The 15,860-nt window shown below is 43.8% G+C and overlaps 2 protein-coding genes across 4 annotated transcripts in view; one reads left to right on the top strand and one right to left on the bottom strand.

Annotated features, from left to right (window-relative positions):
• TMEM69 (transmembrane protein 69) overlaps positions 1-15,860 on the top strand; it is a 152,003-nt gene that overhangs the window by 58,842 nt on the left and 77,301 nt on the right. The window lies entirely within an intron of this gene.
• The window catches only part of GPBP1L1 (GC-rich promoter binding protein 1 like 1), a 91,982-nt gene that overhangs the window by 30,949 nt on the left and 45,173 nt on the right, over positions 1-15,860 (bottom strand). The window contains exons 2-7 of one of the 3 annotated variants that reach the window (XM_068239491.1): positions 14,717-15,549; positions 5,914-6,030; positions 5,188-5,317; positions 3,730-4,028; positions 2,420-2,492; positions 1,248-1,441 (exon numbers count right to left, since the gene is read on the bottom strand). In XM_068239491.1, the coding sequence (XP_068095592.1) occupies positions 1,248-1,441; positions 2,420-2,492; positions 3,730-4,028; positions 5,188-5,317; positions 5,914-5,973 (756 nt within the window). In that variant the 5' untranslated portion in view covers positions 5,974-6,030; positions 14,717-15,549. Of the gene's footprint in view, positions 1-1,247; positions 1,442-2,419; positions 2,493-3,729; positions 4,029-5,187; positions 5,318-5,913; positions 6,034-14,716; positions 15,550-15,860 lie in introns of all 3 variants that reach the window. The other 2 variants (XM_068239492.1, XM_068239490.1) reach the window with 2 other exon arrangements.

Here is a 15,860-nt window from a genome sequence, read left to right as displayed (position 1 = left end):
AGTCCCATTCAATACTTTAACTTCACAGCACCTTTCTGTCATAACTTATAAAATGAAATAGCTGATATTACTGTTCAGCTACAGTCTACTTCAGATAGAGTTTATTTAAAAATGCTATGTGTGGTGGAAAACTAACACTGCACATTTATCTGAACACACCATCCCCACTGTCAAATATGGTGGTGGCAGCATCATGCTCGGGGAGGGGTGGGGGGGGGGGGGGTGTGCTACTCTTCAGCAGGGACAGGGAAGCTGGTCAGAGTTGATGAATTTCTGGCATTGGCACAATGATGAGTGAACAGGTAGTGCTAATTAAATCTATGCTTGAATCTTTGGAAATTGGTTCATCTTACATACAGTCCCAGGTACCTAAAGTGAAAAAAAGGATGAGATAAACAATTGTATTATTATTATTTAGTATTTATATAGCGCCAACATCTTCCACAGCGCTGTACAGAGTATATTGTCTTGTCACTAACTGTCCCTCAGAGGGGCTCACAATCTAATCCCTCCCATAGTCATATGTCTAGTGTAGTGTGTATCGTAGTCTAGGGCCAATTTTGGGGGAAGCCAATTAACCTATGTATGTTTTTGGGGATGTGGGAGGAAATTGGAGTACCCGGAAGAAACCCTATGCAGACACGGGGAGAACATACATACTCCTAGCAGATGTTGACCTGGCTGGGATTCGAACCGGGGACCCAGCGCTTGCAAGGCAAGAGCGCTAACCTCTACGCCACCGTGCTGCCCGTTGTAGTTTTTCTCCCATTTCTAAAAAAGACTTTTGGAAATCCCACAGTTTTATGTTATGTTTATTTCAGCAGTAATGCACTGGGAGACATCTCGGAGCTCACTCCAACCTGAATTATTATGCAGATTTATTGTTTTGTCTCAGCTCAGTGAAACAGTGTGTCTCTGTGTCTCAGAGTGCTCAAATATATGAACTATTGACCTTTTTTATTTTAGCAATCCTCACCTGGCAGAGAACTGGGCTTCTGAGAGAAAATTATTTTATAGCTTTAATTCCTTATCAGTGAGGGAAACTATAGTCTGACTGGGTCCTGACTGGAAAAAAACTGTCAGTTGCATAGCTGAATATTAACTCTTTCAGGGAGAGGAAAAGCATCACAGCATATACATTTGTGTGCTATACACTGTACATACACGTTATCTCATGTCACATAAGGTTCCCTTTAACTCCCTCGGCAATTACACTAAAAGTCAGACATGAACATTGCAGAGTGTACCTTAGAGGAAGAGGTTGCAGGCTTAGGGACCAGGTTTTTGTAGATGATGGGCCCAGAGGGGTTACTTTTGTTGGTTCCATTAGAGAGGTGAGAAACAGGTGAAGCAAAAGCAGCGGAGAAAGCAGACGGATCCTCCTTTGAGATTTTCTTGATGACCAGCATCTTGTGCGGCTGCTTGGCGCTAGGAGGGTTTTCTGGAAAACAACAGAATTGTTAAACTGTAAAGTTCCCTTCAGCTGTGCTCTGCATTCCCCAGCTCCTCATTCTCTACCCTTCCCCATCAGCTCTCACTGCTCCCAAACATCAGCCCTAAAACTTCCTCACACCCACTGTCCAATCACAGCTGATACAACTGCCTCCTCTGGTACTATACAACTGGTGAGAGAAGGCAGGTCAAGGTGCAGCCATACTCAACAGCCCCTCGTAGCCAGAAAGAAGAGATCAGAGCAATGCTGTGCAGTGGGAAGCCCCTTGTAGCCAGAAGGAAGAGATCAGAGCAATGCTGTGCAGTGAGAAGAAGGTAACTAGACAGTTGCTGTCAGTGGCACAGTGGCTGTTTAAATTATAGCCTCAAAATTACATAGAAGGGATTATAAAATCTAGGTTTTAAGCAAATAACTTGAATTTTGAATTAAAACACCGGCTCACTTGAAATTTATCTCACAAAATCATCCCAAATTAGTGATGATAGCTACAAGTAGCTACGAGTACATAGCTACTCATAATCGAAAATTAAATTGGATAGCACGGCCTGTGGCACTGGCGCTGCCTGTTAACTTACCCATGCTGCCACCTATAGCCGATGCGTTCCACTTGCGGTCCACGTAATTCCATTACTTCCTCCAAACTCGGAGAGAGGAAGTAATGGCGTTGCATAGATCGCACTGGCTATAGGTAGCGCCATAGGCAAGTTAAACCACCACCCGCTCCCCAACCCCCAATTCGGCAGCACTATCAAATTTAATTTTGATTACGAGTAGCTAAGTACTTGTAGCTAACATCACTATCCTGTATATCATCTGCATTAGGACAGTAAGAAAGAGCCAATTCTCATTCCCTCCTTGCTGGTAACAGAGCATTCCTATTCCTGGACATCAGTGTAATTCTGTACATTAGTGGTGCAACAACCTATAGTTAACATTCAGAATATCACTGGCATTTGTTCTACATACCCCAGACTCCTGTAGGGGTCCCGGTCTGCTTGTTCTGGGGAATTTGTTTCCCAGTCTCAGGATTCAACGATGGCTGCAGGAAAAATGCAACAGTGAAATTCAGGAGCATTGACTTCAAATAACATGTACTGTTACACAGGCAATGCAATTCTTAACTCACTGTAATGACTAATTTTGGCTTTTTTTGTTCTTTACAAACATGGAAAAAGAAAGTCACAACTGGACATTTGTTATAATCTTATGATTCATAAGTATATATGCCGTACTGAACGTATTCCATTCTAGGGAGATGCCCTACTGATAAAATCGTGACAAACATGCAATGAGAATACTGTATAGAAATGCTGTTTTAGTGAACCCGCTGGCAGTAATACCAGTAAAAGCAGAGTTATATTTCATTTTACAAACATAGGCGATATGGCTGAACTCCCATAAGCAAGAAGCTTACATCTCCATAGTAACGACTGTATGAGATTCACATAACGGCTTTAAAATGGCCATTTTTGTCTGAGATGAGAAACATCTGTTTCATGGTGGCATAGTGGATAGCACTGCCGCCCTTGCAGCACTTCCTACCAAAAATTGGTCATAGACCACTATGAACAAGACTATGGTAGGGATTAGACTGTGAGCTCCTCTGAGTTAGTAACAAGACTATATATACTCTGAAGCGCTGCGGAAGAGGTCAGTGCTATATAAACACTAAATAATAATGTTGCTAGCACCAAAACACTGACATGACGACGGACTATTTAATACTTCTCACTCTGAACTAAAGCTTGAAAAGATAGAGAAATTAAACAAAAAAGACTAACAAACCTCCAAGGCAGGTAAGACCTAACTGGCTTGTACACACAAGGGCAATTTGAGAGTAGTATTTCAGGTGACTGATTTTTCTGATCACTTTCCCAAAATCAGATGGGATATCCAGACCATCTCACACTAGTGAATGATATGGAGTCTATTCTTTTGTTCCACACAGGTCCCCTTTGGTGCACAGAGGATGCGGTAGCTCAGGGCACAAGGGAACAGGGCCAAATCAAGGTGGGGAGCCAGTCTCGTCAGCACAGTGTGGGCCAAACATCTGCATCCACACAGCAACAACTGTATCCAAAACCACACAAGCCAGCAGAAGAATTAATTCCAGATCAATAGATGATTAAATCAATTGCCAGTGAATCTTGCATTGTGTGTACAAGCCCACATAAAATACAGAGGGAGGAAAGAGTGTAGAAAAATCCATTTGGCAATTATTCTTGTACTTTTTCTTCTTTCCTTAGCAAAAACTCAAAGTAACGTCCTCTACTTACAAAATCCTCTTCTTCAAACTGCAGCTTTTTCTTGTCCGCGTTCTTTTCCTCTCGGGCCTCGGCCGACTGCTTGTCCTGCATGGAAGCACTCTTGCGAGAGAGGGCGCTGCCGTTTCGGTGGCGATGGCTGGAGCCGCCAGTCCCGCTGCTGCCATTACCTGCTCTCTGCGCAGCACCATCAGTCCTTTCCCGGGGGCCTCCATGCCACCCTGGCTGGGAGGATTGGTGGTTGTTGCCTTTAGAGACCCCAGAGTCCACAGAATCATGGCGGAGAAGAGACGGCTGGTGCCATGTCTCCCCTGAGGACAAGAGGAGAAATTATAAGCATAAAAATTACTGGTGTTACACTTATTAATAAATATTCAAATGTTTTGACTGGACATCTGCATTTAAAATGTATTGCATGCGTTTAATATAAGACTGCAGCTGTGACGCGTTTTGACACACTGGCTAGTCGTTATTACCAGGCACACGGAGTCCAGACCTACCACGGACCCTTGCTGATGTCCCCTGCTGGCCATGGTCGACGTCCAATGAGTGGAACATTGGGCACGTGAGATACGCTTGCAAATTTATGCGATCTTGTACGTGCATTTCTTTTGAAATTTGCAAACTGAATTAAAGGTATTGTACCATAGAGGCGCTCTCTTCTCTCTCCTTTTTCTGATACAGTCACTTGTCAAAACCACCGCTGAGAGAGCTGCACTGGATGAGGCTACCTTTCCTCCTTTCATTGTCTGACACTGGCATCGGAGAACTGATTCACTTTTCAAACTGATTTTTTTTTTTTTTTTTTTTTTTTTACATGATTGTGTTTGAAGCTTTTATTATGCTTAAAATGTATACTACACCCTTGCTTAACACATTTTGGCAAGTTACAGGCAAAAGTTCCATGGAAATGAATTGAACATTTGCACAATAATATATATAATATAAATATAAAACAGCACTCGCTCTCTGTATTGCGGTCCAGTGAAGCCTTAAACACAATGATTGGATAAGCGTCACAGTCGCGAGAAAAGGTTAGCGAAACACTGTGCCCTGAGAGGACGCATAAGAGGCCGACATCTACAGTATTCCACCACCTGGCTTATCCCAGAAGGAGGAGGCGACGGGGGGGGGGGGGGGGGGGGGAGGGGGGGGCATACACCCCCGAATGCGCTGAATGGTACTTTGAGACCTGAACATCCAGTGAGTGGTTTCCTGAGGGGGTGTTTGGAAAGGATTGATGTATAAACTTAGCTTCCATACTAAGAGTGCAATACCTTAACCATATAACTTTTTGCACAGTAAATCAGCAAAAATTGAATGCCAGGTAGGTTAAAATTAGGCCACGAGTTTACAGACAACCCTTTTCTATTTTAAGATGAACAATTGGGGATATGAGACCTCTGTATGGCTGCTACCAGAAACTGTTCATAAAACATCATGTGTGGCAATCTCCACACTGTTACTTACCACTGGTAGTGCGGAGGGGTCCGTTGTTGAAGAATCCATCAGAAGAGTTATGTCTTCTGCGACTCACCCCCAAACGACCCTCCCCCCTGGGAAGATGCTCGCCATGTTTCTCAACAACGCCTGCAGAGGACTAGATCAAAAAGGAGACAGGCTGAGACCTACAATCAGAGTCTAGGCTACAGTTAAACACAGCAACACTTGTGTCTCATTTCACATGCACGGTTTACAGATAATCAGAACGATATCTGGAGTAAAGCCAACACACAGCTGAAAGAAATACGATAAAATATATTATAAGAGCAGAATAGCAAAACCGCTGAATGCAAAGTCCAGATTGTGGCAACTGGTACATGTGGACTGGCCAAGGCAGTTTTTCCTCTGCAACTGTGGCGTTCACTGTGGACCTTTGGTTGACCGACAGCTGGCTTGAAAACACCTGGAAACCGGCTATGTTAGATTACAAGATTGATAGCATCACAAATCTGGAACAAGTCTTCAGGTAAGAAAAGACCACCTGATCTGCCTACTTGTTCCAGGTAAGGAAATAAAAGAAAAAATATAAGCAGAAGCTAAACATTAAATGAAAGACAGCAATACTACTTTCTACATTACAGATGATCGCTACATTACCCTCTCTGACCCCAAAGAAGATCCACAGTTTGGATTAGTGATACCTCCTCCCCACTAGTAGTTATGCAGAAGTTGGCCAGATGTCAGTATAGTTACCTTGGAGGACTGAGGAGTGGAGAAGCTAAGCCAAGCAGGAACAAAGTCATGCTGCGCCATTTAGGTTGTAGATCTAGCAGTGAATGGAGGCATTAACCCTCATGGCCAAGGCAGGAGCTGCTGAAAAAGAAACAAACTTCTGTAAGTTCACCAGATAGAGACAACTTCATTCAGTAATATTACGCTGGATGCTGAAGGCCTCTAGCATAGGGCTTGGTTTCATTTAGCATCTCATCTGGTAGCATCAATGTAGATTTACAGGGATATTGTGTAGCAGACACTACTAATGTTCACATCTATGGATAAACTGCAGTTCATCTGGCCTCAAATATTGTTCAGCAAGAAGGCAGACACCACAGAGTGAAATACAGATGGCTACACAAAATTAATTTTATACATGGTCAAGGCCAAAAGTTTTGAGAATGGCACAAATTCTGGTTTTCACAGATTGCCACAGTGTTTTTAGTTTTTGGTTTTTTTTTTGTCAGTTGTATCTGTGGTGTACTGAAGAAGAAAAATAGCATTATTTCTGCAGATCAACAGATTTATGAATGCTGATCGGCTGAACTGCCACAAAGCAAACAAACAAAGCCAAACCTGTTAGCCCTTTTATAAATATAGGGTTTTTAAAATTGTGTTCTGTTTTCAGATTACCACTACTTTAGACCCTTTTTTTGGCTCCCCTACCTGTTTGTACACACCTTCCCCCCACATCATCTTCACTACACCAACTAATCTAAAACTAACTGTACCAGAGTTACAAGGTATATGAAGGCTGCCATGTTTATTTCCATTTAACCACTTAAGGACCACAGTCTTTTCACCCCTTAAGGACCAGAGGCTTTTTCTCCATTCAGACCACTGCAGCTTTCACGGTTTATTGCTCGGTCATACAACCTACTATCTAAATGAATTTTACCTCCTTTTCTTGTCACTAATACAGCTTTCTTTTGGTGCTATTTGATTGCTGCTGCGAGTTTTAGTTTTTATTATATTCATCAAAAAAAGACATGAATTTTGTCAAAAAAATGATTTTTTTAAACTTTTTTTGATAAAATTTGTCAAAGTAAAATTTCTGTATACATTTTTGTCCAAATTTATTGTGCTACATGTCTGATAAAAAAACAAAACATTCAGTGTATATTTATTGGTTTGGGTAAAAGTTATAGCGTTTACAAACTATGGTGCCAAAAGTGAATTTTCCTATTTTAAAGCATCTCTGACTTTTCTGAGTGCCTGTCAGGTTTCATGAGGTGCTAAAATTCCAGGATAATATAAATACCCCCCAAATAACCCCATTTTGGAAAGACGACATCCCAAAGTATTCACTGAGAGGCATGGTGAGTTCATAGAAGATTTTATTTTTTGTCACAAGTTAGCGGAAAATGACACAGACAAAAAAACAAAAAAAACAAAAAAAAAACAGTTTCCATTTCTGCTAACTTGTGACAAAAAAAAAAAATTAAATCTGCCACGGACTCACCATGCCCCTCACTGAATACCTTGAAGTGTCTACTTTCCAAAATGGGGTCATTTGTGGGGTGTGTTGTCCTGGCATTTTGGGGGGTGCTAAATTGTAAGCACCCCTGTAAAGCCTAAAGGTGCACATTGGACTTTGGGCCCCTTAGCGCAGTTAGGCTGCAAAAAAGTGCCACACGTGGTATTGCCGTACTCAGGAGAAGTAGTATGTGTTTTGGGGTGTATTTTTTAAACATACCCATGCTGGGTGGGAGAAATATCTCTGTAAATGAGAATGTTTTGATTTTTTTTTTTCACACAATTGTCCATTTACAGAGAGATTTCTCCCACCCAGCATGGGTATGTGTAAAAATACACCCCAAAACACATTATACTACTTCTCCTGAGTACGGCAATACCACATGTGTGGCACTTTTTTGCACCCTAACTGCGCTTAGGGGCCCAAAGTCCAATGAGCACCTTTAGGATTTCACAGGTCATTTTGAAACATTTGGTTTCAAGACTACTCCTCACGGTTTAGGGCCCCTAAAATGCCAGGACAGTATAAGAACTCCACAAATGACCCCATTTTAGAAAGAAGACACCCCAAGGTATTCCGTTAGGAGTATAGTGAGTTCATAGAAGATTTTATTTTTTGTCACAAGTTAGCAGAAATAGATTTTTATTGTCTTTTTTCACAAACTTGTGACAAAAAAATAAAAATCTAACGGAATACCTTGGGGTGTCTTCTTTCTAAAATTGGGCCATTTGTGGGGTTCTTATACTGTCCTGGCATTTTAGGGGCCCTAAACCGTGAGGCCCTAAATCCTAAAGGTACTCATTGGACTTTGGGCCCCTTAGCGCAGTTAGGGTGCAAAAAAGTGCCACACATGTGGTATCGCTGTACTCAGGATAAGTAGTATAATGTGTTTTGGGGTGTATTTTTACACATACCCATGCTGGGTGGGAGAAATCTCTCTGTAAATGGACAATTGTGTGTAAGAAAAAAAAAAAATCAAAACTGTCATTTACAGAGAGATTTCTCCCACCCAGCATGGGTATGTGTAAAAATACACCCCAAAACACATTATACTACTTCTCTTGAGTACGGCGATACCACATGTGACACTTTTTTGTCACTTACTAGGTGCGCTAAGGGGCCCAACGTTCTATTCACAGGTCATTTTGAGACATTTGGTTTCTAGACTACTCCTCACGGTTTAGGGCCCCTAAAATGCCAGGGCAGTATAGGAACCCCACAAGTGACCCCATTTTAGAAAGAAGACACCCCAAGGTATTCTGTTAGGTGTATGGTGAGTTCATAGAAGATTTTATTTTTTGTCACAAGTTAGCGGAAATTGATTTTTTTGTGAAAAAATACAATAAAAATTAATTCCCGCTAACTTGACAAAAAAATTTAATCTTCTATGAACTTCTATGAACTAAGCATCTGCAAATTTTGATGACAGGTGGTCTATGAGGGGGCAAATTTTGAGGAACCGGTCATAAGCAGGGTAGCCTCTAAGATGACAGGTTGTATTGGGCCTGATCTGATGGATAGGAGTGCTAGGGGGGTGACAGGAGGTGATTGATGGGTGTCTCAGGGGGTGGTTAGAGGGGAAAATAGATGCAATCAATGAACTGGGGAGGTAATCGGAAGGGGGTCTGAGGGGGATCTGAGGATTTGGCCGAGTGATCAGGAGCCCACACGGGGCAAATTAGGGACTGATCTGATGGGTAGGTGTGCTAGGGGGTGACAGGAGGTGATTGATGGGTGTCTCAAGGTGTGATTAGAGGGGGGGGGGATAGATGCAAGCAATGCCCTGGCGAGGTGATCAGGGCTGGGATCTGAGGGCGTTCTGAGGGTGTGGGCAGGTGATCGGGTGCCCAAGGGGCAGATTAGGGTCTAATCTGATGGGTAGCAGTGACAGGGGGTGATTGATGGGTGATCAGTGGGTGATTAGATGGCAGAACTGATGTAAACAATGCACTTTGGAGGTGATCTGAGCATGGGTCTGCGGGCGATCTGATGGTATGGGTGAACAGATGCCCGTAAGAGTCAGGTTAGCATCTGATCTGATAGGTGGCAGTGACAGGTGATTACAGGAGAGGATAGATGTATACAGTACAGGTCGGGGGGGGGGGGGGGGTCTGGGGAGGATCTGAGAGTGTGGGGGGTGATCAGGAGCCCCCAGGGGGCAGTTTATGACCAAATAAAAAAAATAGTGCTGACAGATAGTGACAGGGAGTGATTGATGGGTGATTAGGGGGGGTGATTGGGTGTAAACAGGGTTCTGAGGGGTAGGCAGATCAGTGTGCTTGGGTGCTTACCTGCGTGGCTTCAGCCTGCCCTGGTGGTCCCTCAATCACTGGGACCACCAGGGCAGGAGGCAGCCTGTATAATACACTTTGTATACATTACAAAGCATATTATACATGTGTATTGCGGCGATCCGGTAGCTAGCAACCCGCTGGCGCTTCCGAACGACCGGTGGGTTACTGCGCAAGGGGGCGGAGCCTGTCGCCAGCAGCTGATCACGTCACAAATGACGCGATCGCCGCATAACCACGCCCGCCGCCGCCGATAGGCGTATTGCGGTCGTTTGGGCCCAGCCCTCGGCTGCGGGCGGTCAGCAAATGGTTAAGCAATACCAGTTATCTGGCTATCCAGCTGATCCTCTGCCCAATACTTTTAGCCATTGACCCTGAACAAGCATGCTGCAGATCAGGTGTTTCTGACACTATTGTCAGATCTGACAAGATTAGCTGCATGCTGATTTCTGGTTTAATTCAGACACTACTGCAGCCAAATAGATCAGCCGGGCTGCCAGATAACTGGTATTGTATAAAAGGAAATAAATAGGTCAGCCTCCATATCCTTCTCGCCTTGGGTTCCCTTTAATACGAGAAGGTCTTTGGATCACAGCATTCATTTCCAAACCTTTTGAATGGTACAGCTTTACTACTGACAGACACACAAGCAGCTTTACAGGAGATGAGACCTAATTCTACAAATATCAGTATATCAGGTTCCACACTGCCACATCAACCTCATCTCCACAGCTGATCATCATGCCAGCCAATGCACACACCATCCAATAAATAATATGCTGCGATACCACAATAGCTTAATCGGAGTCGTGTTACCAGTATAGATCTTAAAGCGGATCAGAGATGAAAAACTAACTATAACAAGTAACTTGCCTAGATATCTTATCTAAAGTAGAAATAGTTTACACAGCATATCTAGATGCAAACAGCTTCAAAAGTTTATGATTATTTATTCCTGTGATACGAGGGCAGCCATGTTCTGTGTCACATTGTCACAGGCTGAGGGCTGGAGATGCTATCAGCTTGCCTGTGTGTAAATTCAGTCGCCTCTCCTCCTCCTCTTTGCTTCTGAAATCAATGGCTAGTAACCTCCTCCTCCTGCCCAGACTGAGCTACCCTAAGCCCTTTCTACAGTGCCAAGGCACAAAAGGAGCTGAAAATTAATGTGTGAGCTTCTTTTTGGTTGTGATAAATATGCTCCAATTAACTTTAAGAATGGCAAGACCTGAGTAGGTGTGTATATACAGTATATTTGTTCTCCCTGCTTAAAAGCCTTGTTGTACACTTCCACTAGATGTAGTGTAGATGGGGAGCAGCCTAAAGCAGACAGGGGCAGGGATATGGGTGCTCTGCGTTGTTTGAGCAGGACTGTTACTTCTCATTTTTTATTGATTTACATAAGAGTAAAAAAAAAAATCTTTAAAAAAACACTTCTTTGGCTTTGGTTTGTGTATAAAAATAGGTTTTATTTACGTTACAGCTCCCCAATGTTACTTTAAATGTGCACTATAAAAGAAAATGGGAAAAGTGGGTTGCTGGTCGGGTAGCAGGTAGCGAGCTGCGGGTCTCAAATTCACCAGAAAGCGGGTTGCGGCTAAAGTCTGAAAAATTGGACCCACGCAGGCCTCTAACTCAAGGACATTCACAGAATTGTCTTGAAGCCTCGCCTTTGACTTGGCTGTGTGCTTAGGGTCGTTGTCCTGCTAAAAGCTGAATTCAGTCTGAGTTTGTTCAATAGTTCTCTGGAGCAGGATTTCATCCAGGATGTCTCTGTACATTGCTGCAGTCATCTTTCCCTTTATCCTGACTAGTCTCCCAGTTACCGCCATTGAAAAACATCCCCAAAGCATGATGCTCCCACCCTCAAGTTTCGATGTAAGGTTGGTAATGTCCCGGTGATGAGCGGTACCTGGTTTCCACCAAACTTGATGCCTGGCATTCACACCACCAGACCAGAAAGACAGAGATTCACACTCATCAGGCCAGAATTTTTTTTTCTCATGGTCAGAGTGCTTCAGGTGTCTGACAAACTGTAGACGGGATGCCATGTGCCTTTTAATAAGGAGTAGCTTCCGTCTGGCCACTTTACCATACAGACCCGATTAGTGGATTGCTGCAGAGATGCTTCTGGAAAGTTCTCCTCTCTCCACAGAAAACATCTGGAGCTCTGACAAAGCGACCATCGGGGTCTTTGGTCACCTCCCTATGGCCTTTCTCCCCCCAATCGCTCAGTTTGGATGGCCAGACAGCTCTAGGTAGAGTCCTGGTGGTTTTGAACTTCTTCCACATAAAAATGATAGAGGCCACTTTGCTCATTGGGACCTTCACAGCAGCAGAACATGTTTAACATTTCTCTTATCTTACCCAGATTTGTGACTCAATTTGAGCTTCATGGCAAAGGCCATACTAATGTACATGTGCTTTTTCAATTTTGTTATTTAATACATTTGCCAAAATCTCAAGAAAAATTGTTTTTTAACACTGTCATTATGGGGTATTATGTATAACATTCTGAAGAAAAAAATTAATTTGATCCATTTTTGAATGAAGCTGTAACATAAAATGTGGAAAAAGTGATGTGCTGTGAATAACTTTCCAGATGCACTGTATACTTATCTGGAGTTTCCTCCAGCCCCCTTGTAGGTCGCGGACTCCCTTTGTGTCTTGTCCACTCCTCTTTTCTACAGCTGTAAGCCGTGGTAGCAGTCTAGCCACCTGGTTGCGCTCCTGTGGCTGGGAGAATTCTTTGTCTGAGCAGTTAAGGCTTGTAACTACACAGGCACAAAACACTCCCTGCCACAGGAACACAACTAAGAACAGCTGGAGAACAGAGGGGAGCGGACAGATGTCGAGGGAGCCCACGGCCTACAGGGGCTGGAGGGAGTCCCACGTAAGTATAAATCCTTATGTACATTTTGTCTCAGGTTCTCTTTAAGACCCTGAAGCTGAAAATGGATGATTAAACCACAGCACTAGGCAAATAAACCAGTAAGCCAGTTTTAGCTTATTTTGAATCTGGAATATAACTGGAAGTTCATGATCAATGGCTATCTGGCTTAAAGGGAAGGTTCAGGGACGCTGTGAAAAAAACAAAAATCCAAATCCACTTACCTGGGGCTTCCTCCAGCCCGTGGCAGGCAGATGGTGCCCTCGTCGCGGCTCCGCAGGCTCCCGGTCTCCTCCGGTGGCGCGCCCGACCTGGCCAGGCCGGCTGCCAGGTCGGGCTCTTCTGCGCTCCAATGTGCGGCTCACTGGTGCGCGCTGACGTCATCGGACGTCCTCTGGGCTGTTCTGTGCAGGCTCAGTAGTTCTGGCCAGGTCGGGCGCGCCACCGGAGGAGACCGGGAGCCTGCGGAGCCGCGACGAGGGCACCTCCTGCCTGCCACGGGCTGGAGGAAGCCCCAGGTAAGTGGATTTGGATTTTTATTTTTTTCACAGCATCCCTGAACCTCCCCTTTAAGACAGCAGTTAGGGATGCTCTTCAGAATAGCTACCTCCTCGTAGCTAATCGGAATCGAAAAGTTAATTACAGCAGCTGTGGGGGCAGGTGAGGAAGGGTCAACTTACCCACGCTACAGTCTGTTCCAAAGCCCTCCAATCACGTTGCGTTCCATGTCACTACCATGTTTCCTCCTACCGGATTGAAGGAGGAAGCGTGGAACGCGACTTGCAACGCAATTGGAGAGCTTTGGAACAGACAGCAGCATGGGTAAGTTAACCCTACCCCACCCACCCCCACAGCTGCTGTAATTAACTTTTTGATTCTGAGTAGCTACAAGTAGGCAGCTACTCGGAAGAGCATCCCTAATAGCAGTACTTTAATTTTGTCATTTCATCATTTAAAGTGGAGCCGAGATGAAAAACTAACTTTTACAAGTAGCTTGTCTATACATCTTATCGAAAGTTTAGATAGTTTACACAGCAAATCTAGCTACAACAGTATATGATTATTTATACCTGTGATACAATGAGAGCAGCCATATTCTGCTTGTCATGATTACACAAGCAAGCTGCTCTGCATATCCACCCCCAGCCTGTGAAAACTCCACTTCTCTCACCTCCACTCTCCGCCCCCTGCCTCCGAAATATCTGGGAAAAACCTCCTCCTCCTCAGTCTGAGCTCCCATGAGCACTTGCTGCATGGGACTCAAGGATTTGGCTTGAGGAATGCCCTATAAACTAGGCCCCGTTCACATTACAAACGCGGACGGCCGTGAGTTCAGAACGCAACGCGTACGAACGCACGCCATCCCCGTTTGTATGCGTTGCGTGGCTGATCCCATTCACTGAAAGTGAATGGGACAGCTGTGCGTTTTTAGAAAAAAATGCGTGCAGCATGCATTCCCGAACCGCACTAGTCCGGAACGCATGCAGTGTGAACATCAGACAGTGCACTCTACGCACTGTCTGATATCGTGCGTGTCGGCCTCCTGCATACGTTCCCAAAACGCGGCTGGAAACGAGTGCAGTGTGAACGAGCCCTAATGCTGGGAATACACGGTTCGTTTTTGCCTTCGTTTAAACCTTCGATTCGTTCGGTAAACGAATCGAGTGTTGAAAACGTATGTGAAAATAGTCATAATCTCATTATAGTTTCGATTAATAGACCCCAAAAACGAACGACTAGTGATCGAACATGTTTGATATTATCTCTCTTTATCCATCTAATCGAGCCATTGGTAGGCTTGATGGCTGTTCAGATCGATTATATATTCGTTTATGCTAGTCCGTCCCTGTAAAAAGGGATTTTCGTTTCGTTTCTTTGCAGCCTTCGATCATTGGAAAAACGAAACCATCAGAATCGGAAAAAAAAACGAAACCGTGGGTGGTGATATTAACCGTATGACTGATTATTTCGGGATCGAAAAGGACAAAAGGCACAATCGAAACGAAGGTTTAAACGAAGGCAAAAACGAACCGTGTATTCCCAGCATAAGGGCCACAATTATGCAATGAGTAAAAGTTTATCTCGGATCCACTTTAAACAGGTAATGGATGCATTGGAATTACTTACCCTCAGTCTGAGCAAGCAGGGCTCCTCCTTCCAGTTTTGTAGGACAGATGAGGAGGAGACTCTCGATATGACTGGGCAGGAGGGGGAAAGCGTAGCCCCTCAAGAATACTGGCAGGGTAACTACCCTGTCTCTACATGCCAGTTTGCCCAAGAATTCAAACTTGACACTTTAAAGACTCATTTTGTTTTTTCTTTTTCTTCCACACACATCAAAAAAAATAAAAAATAAAATAAAACCAAAAATATAAAAGAAAAAAATTAAATCTTGAGGTGTGTAGAGCTCACATGAGGCAAGATTCCATCAACTAAACAATAAAGAAAAACTAAGTTAAAAAAAAAAAAAAAAAATCTCAGTGTCCCACGTTCACCTCATTAAACACATCGGTGTGTTCTTGTGGCAGTAATTTGAAGTGTTTGGGTCATAGAAAAGGATCCATCCAGTCTGCAACAGAGGAGTCAGGGACGTCCAAAGGGGAAGACGCGGCAAGTCCAAGCAGCCAACAGTTTTCTACAGCCACTTGGTGGCCTCATTAACACACGAGAGTGACAATACAAGGAGAATACCGACGACAACAAAAAATAAAAAGTCCAAAGTGAGATTCAAGCTGAGAAAATGCAGTTACAGGAACAATGCCATAACGGCAGAGAAGATCCAAAATCAACTACAGCAATGTAGACATAAACCTTCTGTCACATCTCTGAGCAACATGAGCACCGTTCGCTAAATAGATCAAGCTTCTAGGTGAGCAGGACTGGGCGACTGAGGACAGGTTCAGCAGATCCTTTGTCAGGCTGCGATGCTGTATCTTCAAATGCTTCTGGCGGTGTGTAGTCTGTAAGGGTAGAGAAAATAAAGAAATGCTATTAATCATTTCATAACATTAATTGTATTGGCACAAAAAAATTCTCCTGTTGGACTCAAAGCACTTGAGAGTAGGGAAGGCTCTGCCTAGGAGAACCTATGGAGAAGCAGATTTGTAAGGCTCTGATTTGTTGGTCATAATCAAGTGTCACCAGAAAGTCATCACAGCAAATCAGAGCTTTGAAAATCTATCACCTGATCAAATTGATCACATGCTTCTCCGTGAGTTCTTCTAAGCAGGGCTAGTCCTACTTGAGAGCAGCAGCCACCACTAAAGCCAGG

The sequence above is a fragment of the Hyperolius riggenbachi genome, chromosome 6 (assembly GCF_040937935.1).
Source record: "Hyperolius riggenbachi isolate aHypRig1 chromosome 6, aHypRig1.pri, whole genome shotgun sequence".
Taxonomy (NCBI): Eukaryota; Metazoa; Chordata; class Amphibia; order Anura; family Hyperoliidae; genus Hyperolius; species Hyperolius riggenbachi.
The sequence above is the reverse complement of the archived record's forward strand: the minus strand, read 5'-3'. Positions and strand labels throughout refer to the sequence as shown.